The sequence below is a fragment of the Schistocerca cancellata genome, chromosome 5 (genome assembly GCF_023864275.1).
Source record: "Schistocerca cancellata isolate TAMUIC-IGC-003103 chromosome 5, iqSchCanc2.1, whole genome shotgun sequence".
Lineage (NCBI taxonomy): Eukaryota > Metazoa > Arthropoda > Insecta > Orthoptera > Acrididae > Schistocerca > Schistocerca cancellata.
The window spans coordinates 263316613-263336944 of record NC_064630.1 but is presented as its reverse complement, the minus strand read 5'-3'; the positions used below and the strand labels follow the sequence as shown (position 1 = coordinate 263336944).

Genomic DNA, 20332 nt, shown 5'->3' with positions numbered 1-20332 from the left:
CCTACCATTGTTCTTGCTGCATGGATCCCACCACTGAGCACCATGCAGGACCGGTGAGACCTGTCTCTTGACCAGCAGATATAAATACACCCATGCATGTAGCATACACTTATTCCATCAGCTACATGGTGGTGGTGGAACAGTTGTCTGCTGAAACATCATGGGCTTTTGACAGTTGTATCCATCAGTACGCCCAAGAACAGTCAGCAGCATATATTCCGGGAAAGCCACAAATCACAGGTCACAGGTGTGTTTGACCCAAGAGAGAAAGTCATGGAGTCAGTGAAGATACAGAACTGGCAGGCACTTGAATACATATGTGAACTATTGCGAGAAAGCCTGCTTACAAAGTTCCAAGAATCAGCTTTAAGTGATGAATTGAGGAATATATTACAACCCATACGTATGGCTCTCAAAGGGACTGGAAGGTCAAGATTAGCTTAATTACAGGTGCACAGAGGCATTTAAGCAGTCATTCTTCCCGCAGTCCGTATGTGATTGGAATGGGAAGAAGCCCTGCCATGCACTTCACAGTGATATGCAGTGTGTGGATGTAAGTGGTTGAAAATTACTGATTTTCCTGGTTCTGAGTGGGTCCAAAATGACAGGGCCATCTTATTCTCCTTCTTCTTGTGTAACCTGGGTTTGTACTCCCTCTCTAACACTGATGATGATGGGATACTGAACACACGTCTCCTTCATGTTTTGATTATGCTTACAGCTACATTTTTACTCTGCAAGTCCTATAATATTCCTAATTTTATTGATTATGTTTGTACAATACACCTATAGTAAGAAACACATTTGTAGAAGTCACCACCTGTACTTCTAATTTAAAAATAGTTCTTCATGTAACGTGGACTGAATGTTGGACAGTGCCTGACTGGAACACATTAACCATCTTTTGAAAAGGAAAGTTGCTACTCACCATATAGTGGAAATGCTGAGTCGCAGATAGGCACAACAAGAAAACTGTAACAAATAAGCTTTTGGCCAACAAGGTCTTTGTCGAAAGTAGACATACGGTGAGTAGCAAATTTCCTTTTCATAATATTGTTATATTTCATCCTGAATTTTCCATTGTTTGATACATTAACCATCTCTATGTGACTCGTTCAACAACAAAGTAAACCTGTTAAACATTGTGCTGCTCGTCTGTCATCACATTACCAGTGATACTGACTTGATGAAGATAGCAGTTAGATAGCCATATGCAAAGACAGGCTGCAGAAAAAAATTTAAACCTACTTCTCTCTTCATCCCGCTATTTATGTGACACATCGTTGTTGTATGAACTGTGACTATACGTGTCTCAGAGTTTCCAGGTAATATAAGAGAGTTGAAGAAGGTCCTTTGATGATATCTTCCACAGCAGGAGGTCTCGTTACAGTAATTCACACATGCAGCTGCAATGTAATATCCATGTGCTACCAGTTATAGTTGAAGTAGTGTTTTCTGTCATTTTTCGTATGATAGAATTTAAATTCGTATCATGCGGTGATTCTTCGAATTAGTTGTAAATTCTGATGGTCTACCAGTCACTCTACTCAATCACTAGCATTACAATGTCTCAACAGTTCCATCTGGTTCTTCGAGAAAGAATGTTCTAAATGACAGTACAATGTCTCCAACAGATGTTGCAACAAATCTGGAAGGAAGTTGAGTTGGTGTTATCATCTGTCTGACGAGATGAATATTGATAAATATATTGCGTTGAACATTTTAAGAGTCATAACCTTACAGCACGACTTCTAGATTAGAATAGAATAAATTGTTTACTAAGTTTAACAACCTTGTCCTGACTGGTCCTTCGATTTTCTTGAGAGATTATATGCAACAGAGATTTCTACATTTTTCTTTCCTTTCAGGGCTGAAGGAAACTTGTCTCATGGTAGAAGATACGCAAGCAAGATAGAAAACTTGCTTCGGAAGTCAGCAGAATCTTGCGATCAGTTGCATGGTTTCTTGCTCCTTTTCTCAGTTGGAGGTGGCACAGGCTCTGGTCTGGGATCTTCTCTGCTGCCGTTATTATCAGACATTTTTCCAGATGTACACAGGTACTGTGCACTGTACTACAACTAAATATTTCGTACCTGGTTTATGAAATTTTTGTCATCATATTAGATAAGAAAAATTTATTAACAAATTACAATTGAAGGAATTTTTGGTTCAGTTAATGGAAAAGTCACAAATGTTTCACAGAAATGTGAACTGTATACTCTTTGAAATGTTCAAATATGAGAAAGAATACAAGTTACATTGGGAAGCAGCTATGGCTATCTGTTCGTGTCTTTTCAACATGTTTCGAAACACTGTAAGTGCAATGACGGATTGATATGCTTCTTCTTTCTTCGACAGTTGAGCACCTGGGTTACAAGTATTATACTTTATCAAAATAATTTAAAGTTTTGTTCATTAGTGCTCCATGAAAATCATTACAAATCTATTTTGAAGTATTATGAATATGTAAACTCATATAAGAAATCTCTGAACACCAAACTGCAGTTCAGAGTTAAATCTGTAAAATGTGCTGTAGAAGACTTTCCTAACCTCACAAGTAAATAAAAAAATGCAAGTTCCTAGACCTATTGCACAAAAAAATTTTAAACTCTTTTCAGGAATGTGTGATGTACTTAACATCTGCACGAGTCTTACCTCAACCAGCACATACAACAAACTGACCAAGGCTTGTGTAGCCATCAGTCTATCATTGGAAAACATAAAAGTCTTTTATTGAGCGTTTATTACTTAAACAGAATATCTAAATCAAACACACAATTCATGCTTATGCACTGCTTCCTCTGACATATGATTGACAGTAAATCTTACATATTGCCTCTCATCCATTATGTGCGGACGCTTCAGCAGATATAAATAATATTAAAACTTATTACCAACAATAATGTTACACACCCAACAGGATTAGATCTGTAATAGGTTTTACATGGTGATGATGGTATTTTTCTTGGACACTTCATTTACGATTTATTTGCAGATTGCTCTTTCACATTCCATACTGCTGCTGTGCATATTAAATTACTGAAGTGAATTTTTTAATCGTCAGAATAAATATTCCAACTCACTATTCAAGTTGTACTTGCTTATTAAAAATTATAGTGCTTTCTTTCGACAGTGCTAGTCAAGAGCTGTCAGTGGACATTTTATTTGTTTTGATAGCTTGATGAATTTGAAAGTTATTAATCTGTAAAGAACAAAAATAGATATACATATTTCATTTTACTCAGTGGCAGTGTTTGTTAGGTAACTTTATTATATCCGGATCAGAATAAAAGTGATTGACATCTAGCTGTTTACATGGCTGTTACCATAGCAACAGCCAGTTTGAGAGCACATTTGGCTGCACCTCCTGTTCTGTTCACCATTGTCAGATCTCTCTGCTACTGCAGTAACAACTACTGCAGCTCGTTGCAGATGATGCTCGTGAGCGGTAATGTAAACAGTTGTGGTCTGTTTTGCTGTGTGCTTCATTTCTCTGTGTGGGGAATTTATATTGCGCTACAGAATGTCTGAAGCTTGCAGTTGAAGTGTACAATCAAGTTCGGTTGCTAAATGGAAAAGTCAGCAATCTGCCCATGTTTTACTTGGTCACACATATGAGTTTGTGTGCTTTATGTGAAAATATTTCAAGAAGGAGAGAGGCACTGGTGTAACTCTATTGCCTGTAATGAAGGGAGTCGAAAGAACTGTAGATGCTTTGAAGACACGCAAAAATACTGCCGTTAAATTTGTAAGGAGAAATACTGTCCAGAAGGGGAAGAGCTTGGTTCATCCAAACTGCAGACACCCAGTAAAACGAAAAGAACAGAACCACGTATAAGAAACTTTGACCCTTTTCAACAAGTTGCAGTTCATTGCCATATATGGGTATTAAGAAAATAACATTCAACTGTAAAAAAGCTGTGTGTCACTCTTCGTGAGGCAGAGTTATTCAGTGGCAGCAAGATGTCTTTGTCAACAATTGTCAGAGCCCTCGTTTTCTGTACAAAAAAATTAATGGACAGAAAATTATAAAGGAGTAAAGTGGCAGTGTAGCATGGCGTCGTTGATTTTTAAGAAATATCATTAATGTGCCATTTGAAGACATTTTGTGTCTCTGCGAAACCTGGATGAAGGCCAGGCCAGTTATTCTGTCAGAAAACCATGTTGAAGTGGCAACTATTGGAAAACCTCAGACCTCCCTACTGTTCAGTTATTAAAGATGGCAATGAAGAAAGCCGCCACTGTTGAATGATTGAAATGCCCTAATGTGAAAATTCAGGACCTATATGTAAGGACGACGGTTCAATCCCGCGTCCGGCCATTCTGATTTAGGTTTTCCGTGATTTCCCTAAATCACTCCAGGCAAATGCCGGGATGGTTCCTCTGAAAGGGCACGGCCGATTTCCTTCCCCATCCTTCCCTAATCCGATGAGACCGATGACCACGCTGTCTGGTCTCCTTCCCCAAAACCAACCAACCTTTATGTAAGGCACAGCTCAGAAAAAAAGCCACAGTTTGAACAGTATGTTGTGGACGAAGTAGGTAAAGAATGTGGGCACAGAGTTCTTAAGCTTCCACCATACCGTTGCCACTTCAACACCATCAAAATGGTTTGGGCACAGATTAAACATAAAGTGGCAACAAGTAACAAAAGCTTCGCTGTGACAGAAATTCAAAGACCGTTAGAGGAAGCAGTGACACAAATGACACCAGAGAAGTGGAGTAATGTTGTGCCCCACACAGAAACGGTTGTTAAAGAAGCATGGAAAAGTGAATTGAATGTGGAGAGTAAGACTGAAAATTTAATTATATCCTTGGACAATTCCAATGACTCGTCCATGGACGAGAGCTCAGAAAACAGTGGTGCAAAGGAAGAAAGTGATTCTGAACTAAGTGGCATTACAGTGTGTTACCTGTTGCTTGTAAGAGATATACAAATAATAGGAACCAGGTATCATTTTATATGCAGGAATGCATTTGTTAAGCTTCATTAAAAGGCAGCATGAGAAGATAGAGCAGTAAGGAATGGCACAGGTGTCGCTGCTGCGCCATACTGCGCAAACGTGCCCTGACGAACCAACAACATCGCCCCCTTCCTTGTTCAGATGTGCTTCGCTGTCAGTCACTTGGTTATTCTGATCTGGGTATCGTTCTTGTTTTACTTTTGTGACAACTGAAATAACTCGCAGCTGTCTCAGTTTCTGTCGTATTGACCCATCATATCATACACTGTCTTGAAACAGACACTTGACAGTGAGTTCCACACTCAGTAACTTTTCAGTTTGCCTGCTTTTCTCAAGACTGCCAAAACTTATTTTGTGGTTTGTACGCGTACGCCTTTGTCAGTAGCATTGGCTAAGCAATTGTCTTTACTAAATCTGGCAGCTTCAAGTTGACATAGCAATTTTAAGTATTTCTTCCAAAGGGATAGAACTGCTTTCATTTTTTTTCCTCTATGGTGTAGGAAAGATCAGAATATCTGTTGCACTGACAGTCCAAGATTAGCTAACGGTCACAAATTATGGTATTTTTCAATTAGCTGCTTCCCTGTTAATCTCACTATGCCAGATTCTTTCTGAATTGGTGAGAATAGATTACAACAACTAAAAAATTTAACAGTTGTTAATTATTGATGCAGTTTCTGACAGATACATCCTGTGGTTAATGTATACATTACTAGTTCCACATCCATTAGGTTTCTTCTTCAGGATGAAATGTATGCAACTGGGCGAATAATTAATAAATGAAAGAATCAAGTAATGAAAATGGTTGTCACAGGCTCTGGAAATCAGGGAATATCAAGGAATTCCTAACGTGTCAGGGAAATCTGGGGGAAAAAAAAACACTGAAAAAATCTCATTTTTGTCTCAGTAGATGAAATGATTTCTTTACTGAGACATCATGCATTGTCAGTGGTTGGGTGCAGCTGAGCACGTGCGTTGCTTCCCTGCTCACTCATTATTAGTGCTTCTCACCTTCCTACCAATCCCCTCAGCTTGCAGTTGATGCTGCCACCACTTGTCACTGTTAGCGTGGCAGCTGCGGATGAGAGGCAGGGAGGCACGAGGAGTGGTTTATTTGGATCTGATTCTCAGAGACTGTAGACACTGTGGCCGGAGATGGCGGTCATCTGTGCGTAAGTTGTGTCTGAGTGATTATGTGAATTCTCGTTTTCTGACAAAGGCTATGGCCGAAAATTTAGTTGTGAGAATGCAATTGTCTTTTCTATGTGCCTGTCCGCGGCTCAGAGGTCATCATTACGGTGAGTTGCTACCTATCCTCATTATTATTGATCCTCAAAGTATTTGCCCAAGTTATCCATTTCATGGATTGATCGCTGCAGTCCCATTGCATCAACATGGTGTCTGTGACTCCTGAATAGCGGGGCACACTATTGGATTCCTGCAGCAGGTCAAAACAGCAGGCCATTTCTGCAGGTATCTCTAAGAGGTCAGGCCTGCCGATCTGAAGCCCTTCGTTTCCCATTAACGTGCATGTCCTGCCCATCAGATCTAGTCTCACCGACCTGCCCGCAGGCCACGTCTGTTTGTATGTGGCATAATACAACAGATTTTTGTGGTTTATCCATGGACCCAGGACTCTAGTGCTCCTCAGCAGGTCAGAGGCCACAGGCATTGGATTTCAAAAATTGAGACTGTCTCACCTCAAGTACATTGCAAGGTGTGGCGTTTTATAGACATTTTATTTATTCTATCACATTTTGGCACTTCGAAAGTAATTTATATATTACAAAGTATGTGCAATCAGAAGAAAAAAAATATGGCTGTTGCTGGCAGTTTGTATGCTGTGTACCCAAATATTTCTCAAAAGAAAAATCACATAATAGCTGTAGAATAATAGATGTTACATAGTTTGTGATAACCGACAGTAATGAACATAGTAGAACCAACATTTTATTGGCAGTTACCTATATTTTTGGGTTACACAGCTCTTCCCCACCTTATACATAACTTTCAAGAGCCCTATGTTTTTCTGAGGTTATTTCTGAAATCAGTGAAGGTATTTTAAATCTGTCTTGTGACACCAAGGAAATGCTTATTTTTGTCACAAAATGTGTTTTGTTTTATTGAAATACAATAACATCTGTGGTCTTAATGAAACACATGTACTGTTTGGCTTGCTTTCTCCATCTAAAAACAGTTCGTTACAAAAGATGTTGATGTGGGTTCTTAAGATTTTTGCTCACATTAGGAAACACAGTCTGCTTGAAAGTTTTATTTAGATATTTCCTTGTTTGGCACTATTTTTCGTGTACCATAGCTGCAAAGATGGATTGTCAACTTAATGTCTGTACTTACCCTTGAGATCTCAAAATTTGTCAGGGAAAAATGCTAAAACTTGTCTGGAAATCAGGGAAATATCAGGTAATTTCACTTGAGGATACTTGTGGCAACCGTGATAAATGTAACCTGTGTTGAGTAAAAACCATTCAGTTATCTTGGTGTGTCAATTGAGTTACAATTCAAGAACTGTCAAAACTCTCAATGTCATAATCTTCAGAAGTTAAAGCCACTTACTGCTGATGTGAACACTTTAGTAAATAGTGCTATGATGGCTCCAGTTAAGGCACACTCAGCAGTGACAGCTACAGCAGATAAGAAGTTGTGAATGCTTTCGTGTGCAGTTGGGGACAGATGCATTGTATGTCAGTGTAAGAAACCAAACTAGCAGCATTTCCTCCACATTGTGAAGTAGTAACTTGCAAGATGGGATATGTTCTCCAGAGGTATTGGTGAAGACTCATGTTCTGACCCATTCTGATATTTCGTTACATGGGATTTCAAGCGTCAGGTGTGTGCAGTATTCTTTGTGAACATCTCAGTGTTTAAGTGAGCACTGTGCCAAACATGTGCTATGTAAAATGAAGTGAACCTAATAGATTGTGGTGGAAAACTGCTTAGAGAATGACCACTATTGCAAAATATTAAACTTATTGAAGTTTGGTTATTAATGAAGCATTCAAAATTAAACCAAAACACAGTGATTTCAGCAGAGTCTAGAATTACAAGTTTTGTGGAACATCGGGTGGGCTTTGGACACTAAGTAAACACAAAGAACACTAATCATCTTGATGTTGAAGCTCTTTTGTCTGTGGTTGCTTTAACAATAACATGTGTTTTTGAGTGGGGTCCACCTTTAGCAAAACAAAATTTTGTTTTGCAGTTGCAGCATCATCAGTGGTTTTTTTTTATGATTATGGCTGTTAAACATAAGGAATGTTCTTTACTGTTTAAATACATGTAAATATTAGTTTCTAAATTGTAATTACAGGTTTTTGAAGAGCACATAAAATTGTACATTCATACCTTCCTAGGCAACGGTCTTGCCACAGTGGATACTGTTATAACGTCAAGTTGAACACATATATTTCAAAACGACACAACACATGTAAGTCACTGAGCAAGTTGACAAAGCAAGACATGTGATCATGATAACATTCAAGTGAGCACTGAGTCCAAGTGTAGCGGCCGCTGGCTGGCTGGCCGCTTAGGTGGCGCAGCTGCTGCATTGCTGGCAGACAGCACCGCATGTAGAGGACACGCGTAATTGTGTGGCGGCACTTTGATTAATCAGCGAGTCACAACACTTTTCCCCCCTTTTGAAATTTTTGCACTGGTCTTGATGGAAGTGGCCTGTAGATTGCTAATGTCCATAGGCGTTGTATGACTGACCGTAAAGTCTCGAGGAGGAGGCTTCCCGTACGGACAGAATTGTCCCCGATGATAATGGGTTGAGGTGACAGGAGATGTAGGGTTCGAATCTGCTGGGGCCCTGTGCCCCAATCTGCCCATTGTGGCAAGTCCGGTTGATATAATAGGAGACATGGGCGATGTGTTGGCGTCCGTAGGAGAAGGAGGCGAGTAGAGTTGCTCCAACAGATGATGGTCATCCGATTCCTGCATGGGCATGTCTCCTGGTGGCGTCCGTTCTTGTACGGGCACAGAGATGACGGGGAGAGGGCTGCGTTGTGAGAAATGAGAGATGCCAAGAATTCGAGCGTCAGGTAGAGCTGAAGGTGGTGTAGCAGCATTCGGAACAGGCGTTGCGGGCACACGAGGCCGAAGGTGGTCCGAATAACGCACTGCAACACCCATGTCCGTCTGGATTTCATACAGGCGTCGGCCACGGTGTCATGAGATGTGGCCCGGACTCCATTTTGGCCGCCTGCCATATTCCCGTACCCATACAAGGTCGTCAGCGGTGAACCGGCCAAGCAAAGGCACCTGCGGCCGTGAGGTGGAAAGCCGCAGAAGATGAAGTAGCGAGTGGGGCTATCGGCCATGTAAGAGCTCAGCCGGGCTGTGGTTGCCCATGGGGGTGAAATGGCAAGAAGCCAGTTATTGGAGAAGCGCATCATCAGCAGCAGAAGAAGTCAGGAGTTTCGTCATCTGAGCCCTAAACGTGCGGACAAGTCGTTCAGCCTCACCCTTTGATTGTGGATGGAACGGAGGGGCCGTGACATGCATGACTCTGTGACGAGCACAAAAATCCGCAAATTCGGAAGAGGCAAATTGCAGACCATTGTCAGTAACAAGAGTAGAGGGAAGGCCTTCCAAAGAAAAAATGCGGGCGAGAGCACTTGTGGTTGCCGCGGTGGTAGGCGACATGCAATGGACAATGAAAGGAAAGCTAGAGTAGGCATCAATTTCGAGGAGCCAATAAGTACCTAAAAAAGGTCCCGCAAAGTCAGCATGAATGCACTCCCAGGCGTCTCAGCCGAAGGCCACAGTAACAAAGATGACTTCGGGGCGGTGGCCTGTGATGCACAAGAGCCGCAGGCAGTGACCATGCGTGCTATTTCAGAGTCGATGCGAGGCCAGTACACATGACGGCGCGCCAGAGATTTTGTGCGAGAAACATCCCAGTGCCCTTGGTGAAGGAGGCGCAAGACCGAAGCACGCAAAGACGCAGGTACCAGCACAACACGCGGCGAAGCATTCTCTTTGGAAAGGAGGATAACACCATCCCTAGCCGTGAGGCGGTAGCGCAAAGTGTAGTAGTTCCACAATGGATCAGAAGTCTTAGCAGACGGATGATCTGGCCAACTCTTCTGAATACAGCGTAAAACCCGGGAGAGGGTAGGGTCAGAACCCGTAGGAGCCGCCAGCCAGTCCCCGGTGATGGGGAATCCATCCACAACCCGCTGCTTGGCAACATCCAGGTGGAAACACAATAGTTCGTCCCTATCGAATGCCAAATGAGGACCCATGGGAAGGCGAGACATGGCATCTACATTCGCATGTTGAGCCGTCGGCCGGAAATGAATCTCATAATTGAAACAAGACAAGTAAAGAGCCCAATGCTGGATGTGGTCTGCAGCCTTGTCGGGAAGTGATGTTGATGGATGAAACAAGCAAACAAGTAGTTTGTGATCTGTAACAAGATGAAATTTGGATCCATAGAGAAAAATACGAAACTTATGAAGAGCATAAATAATGGACAAAGCTTCTTTTTCAATTTGAGAATACTTTTGTTGGGCATCTGTGGGTGTTTTGGAGGCATAAGCAATGGATTGTTCAGAACCGTCAGAAAAACTGCACCGACCCTGTATTGAGAGGCGTCCGTGGCAAGAACAAGATGTTGGCCAGGTCGATAAGTAGCCAGGCATGGGGCATGTTTCAGCATAGTCTTCAATTTCTGGAAAGCTGCATCGCATGACGCGGACCAGTGAAAAGGCATGTTTTTATGCAACAGACGATGCAACGGCTGAGCCACCGAAGCAGCAGACGGTAAAAACTTGTGAAAGTATGCTATTTTCCCCAAGAAGGCCTGCAGTTCCTTAACAGATGAAGGTTAAGGAAGGGCATCGATCACAGCGACAGTTTGCTGAAGCGGACAAATACCATCCCGAGAGAATTGAAACCCCAAGTACGTGATAGATGCCTGAAAAAATTGTGATTTCTGACGATTACACTTAAGACCGGCAGTCTGTAACACATGAAAAAGTGTGCGGAGGTTCTGAAGATGTTCTTCAGTGGTGTAGCCAGTGACAACAATGTCGTCCATGTAATTGATACACCCAGGGACAGGGAGCAATAATTGTTCCAAGAATCGCTGAAAGAGAACAGGGGCGCTGGCAACCCCGAATGGCAATTGTTGGTATTGATAGAGGCCAAAAGGCGTGTTACGGACCAGAAACTGCCGGGAAGCAGCGTCGAGAGGAAGTTGATGATAAGTTTCTGACAGGTCAATTTTAGAAAAATACTGGCCACCCGAAAGTTGAAAGTTTAGTGAACAATTTTTCAAGCCGGGACATACGGTAAGTGTCGATGAGGCATTGTGCATTGACTGGCTTTAAAATCGCCACAGAGACAAATATCACCGTTGGGCTTAGCAACAACAACGACGGGAGAGGACCACTCACTGGAAGTGACAGGAAGCAAGACCCCTGAAGTAGTGAGACAATCCAGCTCCTGTTTTACTCGATCACGAAGGGCCACAGGAATGGGCCGAGCCTGAAAAAACTTAGGCCGAGCAGTGGGTTTGAGCATGATAGGAGCTTCAAAGTCATTTGCACGGCCTAACCCAGAAGAAAAAAGGGACGAAAATGTCGTCAACAAGGAATCCAATTCAGCATAAGGAATAGCATCAGAGACGATATTGACAGAGTCATCTATGGAGAACCCAAAAACGCGAAAGGCATTGAAACCAAAAAGATTTTCTGCGTTACTCTGGTCGATCAAAAATATGGGAACAGTGCAAACGACGGATTTGTAAGATACCTCAGTATTAAATTGTCCCAAGAGAGAAATCTTCTGTTTATTGTATGTCCGTAATGGCCGAGTGACAGGTGATAGGAGTGGAGAACCCAACTGAAGATACGTTTGAGAATTAATGATAGTGGCAGCAGAACCAGTATCCACCTGCATGCGAACATTCCGACCAAGGATTTGGACTGTGAAGAATAACTTCCCTGAAAGGGAAGAAGTGCAATTGACAGACAACACAGAAGCAGAATCAGCGTCACGGTCATGAACATCATGTATGTGGTCGGATTTGCAAACGGCAGACACATGACCCTTCTTTTTGCAATTGTGACACACGGCCCAACGTTGGGGACAATCTTCGCATGAATGTTTCGTAAAACACCATGGACATGAAAGAAGTTGCCGGGGGTTTTGCTGCAGTTTCCGAGAGAGTTGTTTACGGTTAGGCGGAGGCTGCACGTGGGAGCGTACTGCAGCCAAGTCTGCCGGCGGGGACACGCCGCACATGTCGTCAACAGCGCACAGAGGTTGTATGTCCCTGACGCCACCCCACGCCTCTATTTGCGCTCCAGTGGCGCGAGAAATTTCAATGGACTGCGCAATGGAGAGGACTTCATCTAGAGTCGGATTTGCCAACTGAAGGGCACGTTGCCTTACTTCTTTGTCGGGCCCCGACCGGGTAATAGCATCCCGTACCATGGAATCTGCGTAGGATTCTTTGTGAAAGTCAGTAACAAATTGACACTTTCGACTGAGGCCGTGAAACTCAGCAGCCCAAGCTTTGAATGATTGGCGAGTCACAACATATACACCAGTTCCTGTGAGATCACTGAAGTTAAACGCTGTTGGGCATGCGCGTCACTTGGATGGTTGACCATCCAGCTGCCAACTGCTTTTGCCATTTTTTGGGGTGCACTCAACCTCGTGATGCCAATTGAGGAACTACTAGACTGAATAGTAGTGGCTCCGGGCAAAGACAACCATCATAACGACCGGGAGAGCGGTGTGCTGACCACACGCCCCTCATATCCACATCCTCAACTGAGGATGACACGGCGGTCGCATGGTCCCGATGGGCCACTTGTGGTCTGAAGACGGAGTGCTAATACCTTCTTAGCACATGGTGTCATTTTCGTGCAGTATTACGTTTTTACAGTGACTGTTTTTTGTTTTTTGATAGTTTGTCACCTGCAACTATATACAACTTAATGTAGTCAAAACATTTACTCAAAAATTAGGATTTCTAAACTGTAATGGCTATGCCTGAGATTAATAAGTCATGTGAAAGTGTGTGTGTGTGTGTGATGTTCCACTTACTGTTTCTTTTTTGTCATCATCTTCATTGTCAAGTCCTATTATTGAGTTGTCACAGTCACTGTGTACCAGCTAGATGAAACACCCAGTTGCATCCAACAACTCCATAATGATATGGGGGGGGGGGGGGGGGGGGGAGAAAAAAAACCACCTTAGAAACAGACACAACAACCAACACCAGTTCTCCTTATTCAGAAAAGTAACCACCTCCAGCACAGCCATTCACAAACATTCCAATCATCTGACTACACACAAAGTAGCCAGTTTCCAATATATGTTACACAGACTGAACAAAACTCCACTCATTGAAAGCAACTATAACACTGAATTACAGACAATCAGACAAATAGCTGTAGAGAATGGATATGACACAAACACTACAGATAAACTGAACCACAAAATTAAAAAAGGCACCCAACACACAAAAGCGTTCTCACTAACTTACAAACACACAGAACACAAAAATGAACAAGAAATCCACAACAATAAACAAGTGGTTCACTCTCATCTAAAACAACAAAGTAGCCCACAGAATAGGCAACATACTCAAAAAACAAGGGCTTAAAATAGCCTACAGGACAGACAACTCAACGTAGAGGAAAATAAGGACAACCAACACAAGCACAGACAAACACAACACATCTGGTATTTACCAACTAACATGTCAGAACTGCAAATCAGTTTGTATAGGACAGATAAGCAGAAACTTTAATACCAGAAACACAGAACACAGAAGAGCATTAAAAAGCAACAGCTGTCATTCCACATTTGCTGAACACCTTATGGACACCGCCCAACAGACATCAACACTGATTTGAAAATTTTCAAATGCAGCAATAGCTCCCTACAAAATCTAATAATTGAAGAAAATTATCAAATACAAAAAGCCAGAGTTGAAGGAAAGCAAGTAATAAATGAATACACAGCATAGCGATAACAGTTTAGAAATCGTAATTTTTGCATAGATGTTTTGACTACATTAAGTTATATAGGTGCAGGTGACAAGCTGTAAAGGAAAACAGTCACTGTAAAAATATAATACAGCAGGAAAACCACACCATATGGTAAGAAGGTATGAATACAGAATTTTATGTGCTCCCCACAAACCTGTAACTACAATTTAGAAACTAATATTTGTGTGTATTTAAACAGTAAAGAACATTCCTTATGTTAAATAGCCATAATAATAAAATACCCACTAATGATGCAACTGCAGTGAAACATGTCTGGTACAAAAAACAAAATTGTGTTTTGCTAAAGATGGACCCCACTCAAAAACATATATTATTACAAAGATCTCTATTCTCACCTCCTACATCTGTCGAGCATCAGTTTCAAAGGAGCTGTTCACCCCACCCACTCCTTGGTGTCACATTGTCCTGTGGAAGAACACATCTGCTACAAATGACTTGACTTGCCTTTCCATTTATGTGGAAATTCAGTCCCCTGAACTGTACTGCTTCATTCGTATGTGGAAGACACTGCCATTCGCAGCAGTCAGCGGTTTTTCGCTCCTAAATGCAATGGTGAGGACAACTGTTGAAAGCCAATAATTGTAATTCAGGTGATGGAGCTTTAAAACCAAGAACAGTTTAGTCAGCCATACCTTCTTGAAGACCCTTAGGACTTGTTACTGGTGTTGTTCTGATATATATCCATAGTTCTGTGGTTAGGTATTGTTGCAGTAGCAGATAAGCAAACTCCTTCCCCTTCAAGCCTTCTGCCTGAAGAAGGAGCCACTGGCTCTGAAAGCTTGCCAATTACAACCGTCTTTTATGTGTGTGTTCTGCCACCGCTTGGTGAGTAGTTTTTTATCTATCCAATTAAATAATCTTGTCAGTAATTGATCTTGTTGTTATAATTTTTTTATTTATTTTTTTATTCTCAACCAGAACTTTCCATGCATCAATATATCCCATCTCCATCATACACATTGCCTTCCGTAATGGTTTGGTGTATTAATGTTGTATTGACTCCCTTTTGACACTTCTCTCTCAGTTTCCTTGGAGGTGGCTAGAAACCAAGGGAGATAAGTGCACTTAACCACAGTTTGAGAAAATCCAAGTCCAAAGCTGAGCGGGTGACACCTCTTTGGTTGCATTTAATCTAATCTGTAATGCAGTTTTCCCCTTACCGAACATTTATTAGAGCATGTATGTTTTTGTAAGCATGTATGTTTTTTGTAATATCAACATGCAAAATATGTACATATTCATGTAATGAAAATGAGTAAAATAAGTAATATCACAAAAATGTTTTGTTAACAATAATACAAACTGAATTCAATTTCTGAATTACACCACAGCATGTTATATTATCTTAATATGCACTTAAATAACCCAGAAAGAAAAAAAAGTGCATTAAGAAGTTACATTTTACATTGCTTATTTTTTGATTTTTCAAGTCTTTACTGCACTAACAGAAGAAAATTATTTTTGGTCACATCTGTTTACAAAATAGTCCACCTTCACTGAAATTACTAGGGTACAACACCTTACATTTAATTTTGAACAATCGGGTACTTCTACAGATCTCTGTGATCATAGAATGTCATTGATCAGAAAGAACATTTTGTAGGAGGAAAATGATCTCCTTATACAGGGTGTCCCAAAAAGAATGACCCAATTTTAACTTGCAATAATATTGAGACAAATGTCACTAGGTAACTGAAACAACACTATATGTAATTGGCATGGTCTAGAGTTTCAGAAAAAAATCTGCTAGATGTTGCTACAAGTGCTGACCTGGAGTGTGCAGCCAGTCTCACGCAATATGGCGTTCATGCAATGGAAGGCGTATTGTGTTATTGAATTTAGTCGTACTCGATCAGTGATCGCAGTTCAGCGGGCATTTCCTATTCGATTTCGTGCTAAACCACCATCACCAAAGAACATTTGATGGTGGTATAACCAGTTTGAAGAAACAGGGTGCCTCTGTAAAGACAAAAGTCCTGGCCGGCCACACGTCCTGAACAAACAGTGGAACAAATCTGACGAGCATTTGAGCAGAGCCCCTGCAAGTGTACGCGTCGTGCTAGCCAAGAACTTGAGTTACCACGCATGACAGTGTGGTGTGTGTTACGGCATCGTTTAGCCCTCAAACCATACCGATTACAACTGGTACAAGCTCTTCGAGATACTGACAAAGTGAAGTGAGTGGGCTTTAGCAGTGCTATTCTAGAGGACATGGAAGATGACACTTTTATGTTACGGTTGATTTTCAGCGAGGAAGCAACTTTCCATATTAGCAGTAAGGTTCACCGTCGTAATGTGCATATATGGGGGCTCGAAAATCCTCATGAAACAATTGGACACAAATGTGATTCACCAAATGTGAATGGTTTTTGTGCTGTTTCCCAAAGCTAGGTTTATGGACCCTACTTTTTTGAGGAAGAAACCGTAACAGGACAATCATATCTTGCAATGCTATGGAACTGGTTTTTCCCACAACTTGGCTCTGACCATTTCATCTATCAGCAGGATGGAACGCCACCGCACTGGCACAACAACGTGCGCAGTTTCCTCAATGCCAACGTGCCTCAACGTTAGATAGGGCATACAGGACCGTGAGACCAGGCTTTACAGTCTTGGCCTCCTTGGTCCCCTGACTTAACACCATGTGATTTCTTCCTGTGGGGATATGTTAAACAATGTGTTTACATTCCTCACTTATCTCGTGACATTGATGAACTAAAAACCAGAACATCAGCTGCTGTAGCTTCAGTGACAGAAGACACCTTACACTCAGTTTGGGATGGATTTGACTGTTGGCTAGACGTCGTCTGTGCAGCCAGTGGAGGACATATTGAACATTTATGATGGATTTTTATGAACTTCTGTCTTTTCTGAGTAATTTAGTATGCAATTTGTGAGTGTTAAGCCCTTGTTCCTAATACATAATTCTATTTAAAATTGGGTTATTCTTTTTGGGACACCCTGTGTTATTATGTATTGATGGTGCAAATGTTAGGATATGAAATATTTCTGCAGAGATGTCCACGGGAGCATCTTCTTCTGCCCCACTCAGGACGTTGCAGATATTAACAAAAGTCAAGTAGTGTGGATTTCTTGCCAAAAGTGTCAAACATATTCACTACCCTCTGCCCCATACCACCTCTAATATCAGTCTGCATGCAGTTGACATTCTCAACAAAATCTAAATGCAACAGCAAGCCGATGGATTTTAACTGTCTAATGCTGCTGGCAGGGAAGACAAAGTTGTTGTTTTGATTTTAGCTTCAGCAAAAACATGTACTCCACCTCATTAGGAGAGGTTCAGATGGCAATGCTAGGTTCGGGAACAGTTCTCTGCAGAGTGACATCAGTGGTGGATTTTGAGTAACACTTTCTTTGTCTTTGAAACTATTTTATTTGCTTCTGCTTAGCTGCTGTGTACTTCTTTGATGATACTTTATAGTGCATTGGCCAGACAGGTGAAGTGGATTAAATTCAGACTGCATAAGCTTAGGATAGTTGCCTCCTCCTGAATGCAGGCTGTAGCATCTGAATACATAACAAAAATGATTTCATCTTGAATTCCCTCAGGCCACAGCACTTTGGGACTGTCATTCACAAAATGAGCTAATGTTGAAAGAAGTGTGTTTCAGCCATTTGCAGGAAATAAAAAATTGCTTTGAAAATTTTTCTGCCTCATTTGCCCAATGATATTGCCAGTGAACCATCCACATACGTCTGTTTCGTCGATGGCTATCCATTTGTGATGGTTAATTATGTAGCGCCACACACTTTAAAGAGCTTACTGATAGCAAAAATCTAAATAGTTTTTTATGTTGATTCACTAGGGATCTGTCACCCGAATACTTCTGTAGATACGTGTCATATTCAGCCACTTCAAGTTTCTATCATGGGAGTCTTTAGTGTCTGAGTGAATGACATTTGCTTCTTTGATGATTGCACTGTTGTGTGCACATCACATGCACATTTTACTGAAGTTGGGATTTCATAGAGCACCTGATCTACTTATTGCGGGCTGGACATAGATCACTCTCTCCGTTAATAGTGAAAGCTTCATCCATTGTAAACCAAGATTTTAATTTAGATTATAATTTTGGTGCAACAGAAGGCACTGTGAATACAAACAGTTGGGAACTTTTAAAAAGTACTCTTATTATTTGGCATAGTTCTGTATCAGTAGAAGTCAATACTATTGGAAAACATCAGGCTGCTAGTCTTTTGTTTTTCCGACTGCAAATCTCGACAGCACTCGAAGCCATATACTACGAACACAATAATTACTAATATAATGTTACACACAGTATTGTTACTGAATCTGCTTTGTTTTTGAGAACTAAAATTCAGAAACTTGGGAAATTAAGTAGAAGAACATCCTTCAGAATCCAACTCATAGTGTGGTTAACCATGTTTTATCACACTAGACCTTGATTTTTAGAGAAAATTTATTTCCTGTCTTTATCTTCTATGTAACTTTGGGTTCAGGTATTTTTCTAAGGGAATGAGCTACTGATGTGTGGGGAAATATGAAAAAAAGGGCAGTTTTATGTAGCATAAAGTTAAAATATAAAAAATCGTGAAATTGTAGTGAAATATGCAAAAATATGCAATGATAAAATAAAGTAATCAATGCAGACATCATAATTCATGAATGTTTACATTTTTCATGTGAATAAGGGAAAAGGAAAAGAATATGTAATTACTTAGAAATCTGGCCTCTAATAATTATTAATATTAAAGGCTGAAATCCACTTATAATGTATCACTTGGTCCACATATAGGAACATGTTAATGCAGTGTTGCGCTTATCTCTTTTGGCTTCTGTTTTCCAATAGAACAGTCCAAATTATGTATTTTCATAATACTTTTATATTCTCTTAAAAATTAGTGCAAATATACAAAACTCTCATTCTGACTCTGTCTGTCTCAAAAACCATACACAGTTTTTTGTTGAAGCACAGGAATCCAGAATCAGATCATCTTGATCCTGGATTCTCGTACTGTAATGAATGATCATTGCTTTTAACATTGGATGAGTTACACACTTCCTCCTGACCATTATCCCACATCTGCCCAGGGTCAGCATATTAATTATTGGATTTGGCGATGCTAGTGGTAGAGGGTGACTGGATGCCTTTCCTGACACACCACTTCCCACCTTGGAATGGAATTTGTTTACCTCATCTGTCAATGTCTAGTGTTAACCCATGTGAAAGCATGCAAGCATTTTCTAGATGTTTGCAAATTTAACTGAGGGGAGGACATTGGATATCAGCCTGTTATTCACCTAGATGGATGTGGGAAACGACCTAAAAACCATGGCCAGTCTGACTGGCATGCTGATCCTCATTGTTAATCTGCTGGATGGATTTGATCTGGTGCAGATGCACCTCCCCGAATTCTGGAAGTGGCATAGTAATACATGCGGCTATCTGGATGTGTCGAGCTACAATGATAATGACCATGGAAATAACCTGCTCTCATGGACATTAACATCAATAGTGTATATAATCACTGGCCCCAGGCTGATCTCCTGTCTGCCACCAGCAATGGTGCGTGAATCTTTGAGAATGTCTCCCACTTATGTCGACAAGAGGTAAAAAAACATATCATTAAACAAATGTCGGCCGAAGATCACAAGTGGCCATGAAAGCGGTCATCAATTTTGTAAATCCTCAATCTCTTAAAGTCTGCTATTGTGAAACAAGTGGACTCTTTGCAAAAACTGAAACACAGATTCAACTCCAAATGCCCAAGAATGTTGAAAGACATAATCATTTTGTTGCAAGATAATGCCCACTCACTTGGTGCCAAGGTTTTTTTGACTACACTCCAGAAGTTTTGTGGGGAAGTCCTTCCATATCCTCCATAAAGTCCCATCTCTCCCCATGCAATTTCCAAATTTTTGGAACTGTGAAGATTGTGGCCACTGATTTGTTTCAGACAAAGAGGTACGTATCTGGGTATAATCGTAGCTCCATAGGCAACCGCAAATATTTTCCCATGAATGCATTGATTGTCTTCTCTCTTAGTGGGATAAATGTATTGACAGTTACGGTGATTACTTTTGGTATAATAAAAAAGCTTGTTTACTTTTTTTTCATCCTTCTTGTTTTCATTTTACTGCCCCTTATATACTGTTAGCAATAATGCTCATAAAACCAGAGATTAACAAGGAATTTTGATACTTTATGTATATGTAGTGTTTGTATCTAGTATTTAAGAGAAATAAGAACAGGGAAAAATAGTATTTATATTACCAGTGTTATCAGAGCAAGCAGAGCTATTCCATGTTAATTAGGCATCCCGCTCACACTA

At 40.9% G+C, this 20332-nt stretch overlaps 1 protein-coding gene across 3 annotated transcripts in view; it reads left to right on the top strand.

The window, feature by feature from the left end:
- The window catches only part of LOC126188181 (tubulin epsilon chain-like), a 154174-nt gene that overhangs the window by 55198 nt on the left and 78644 nt on the right, over nt 1-20332 (top strand). For all 3 annotated transcript variants that reach the window (XM_049929703.1, XM_049929705.1, XM_049929704.1), the window contains exon 4: nt 1869-2057. In XM_049929703.1, the coding sequence (XP_049785660.1) occupies nt 1869-2057 (189 nt within the window). The remainder of the gene's footprint in view (nt 1-1868; nt 2058-20332) is intronic.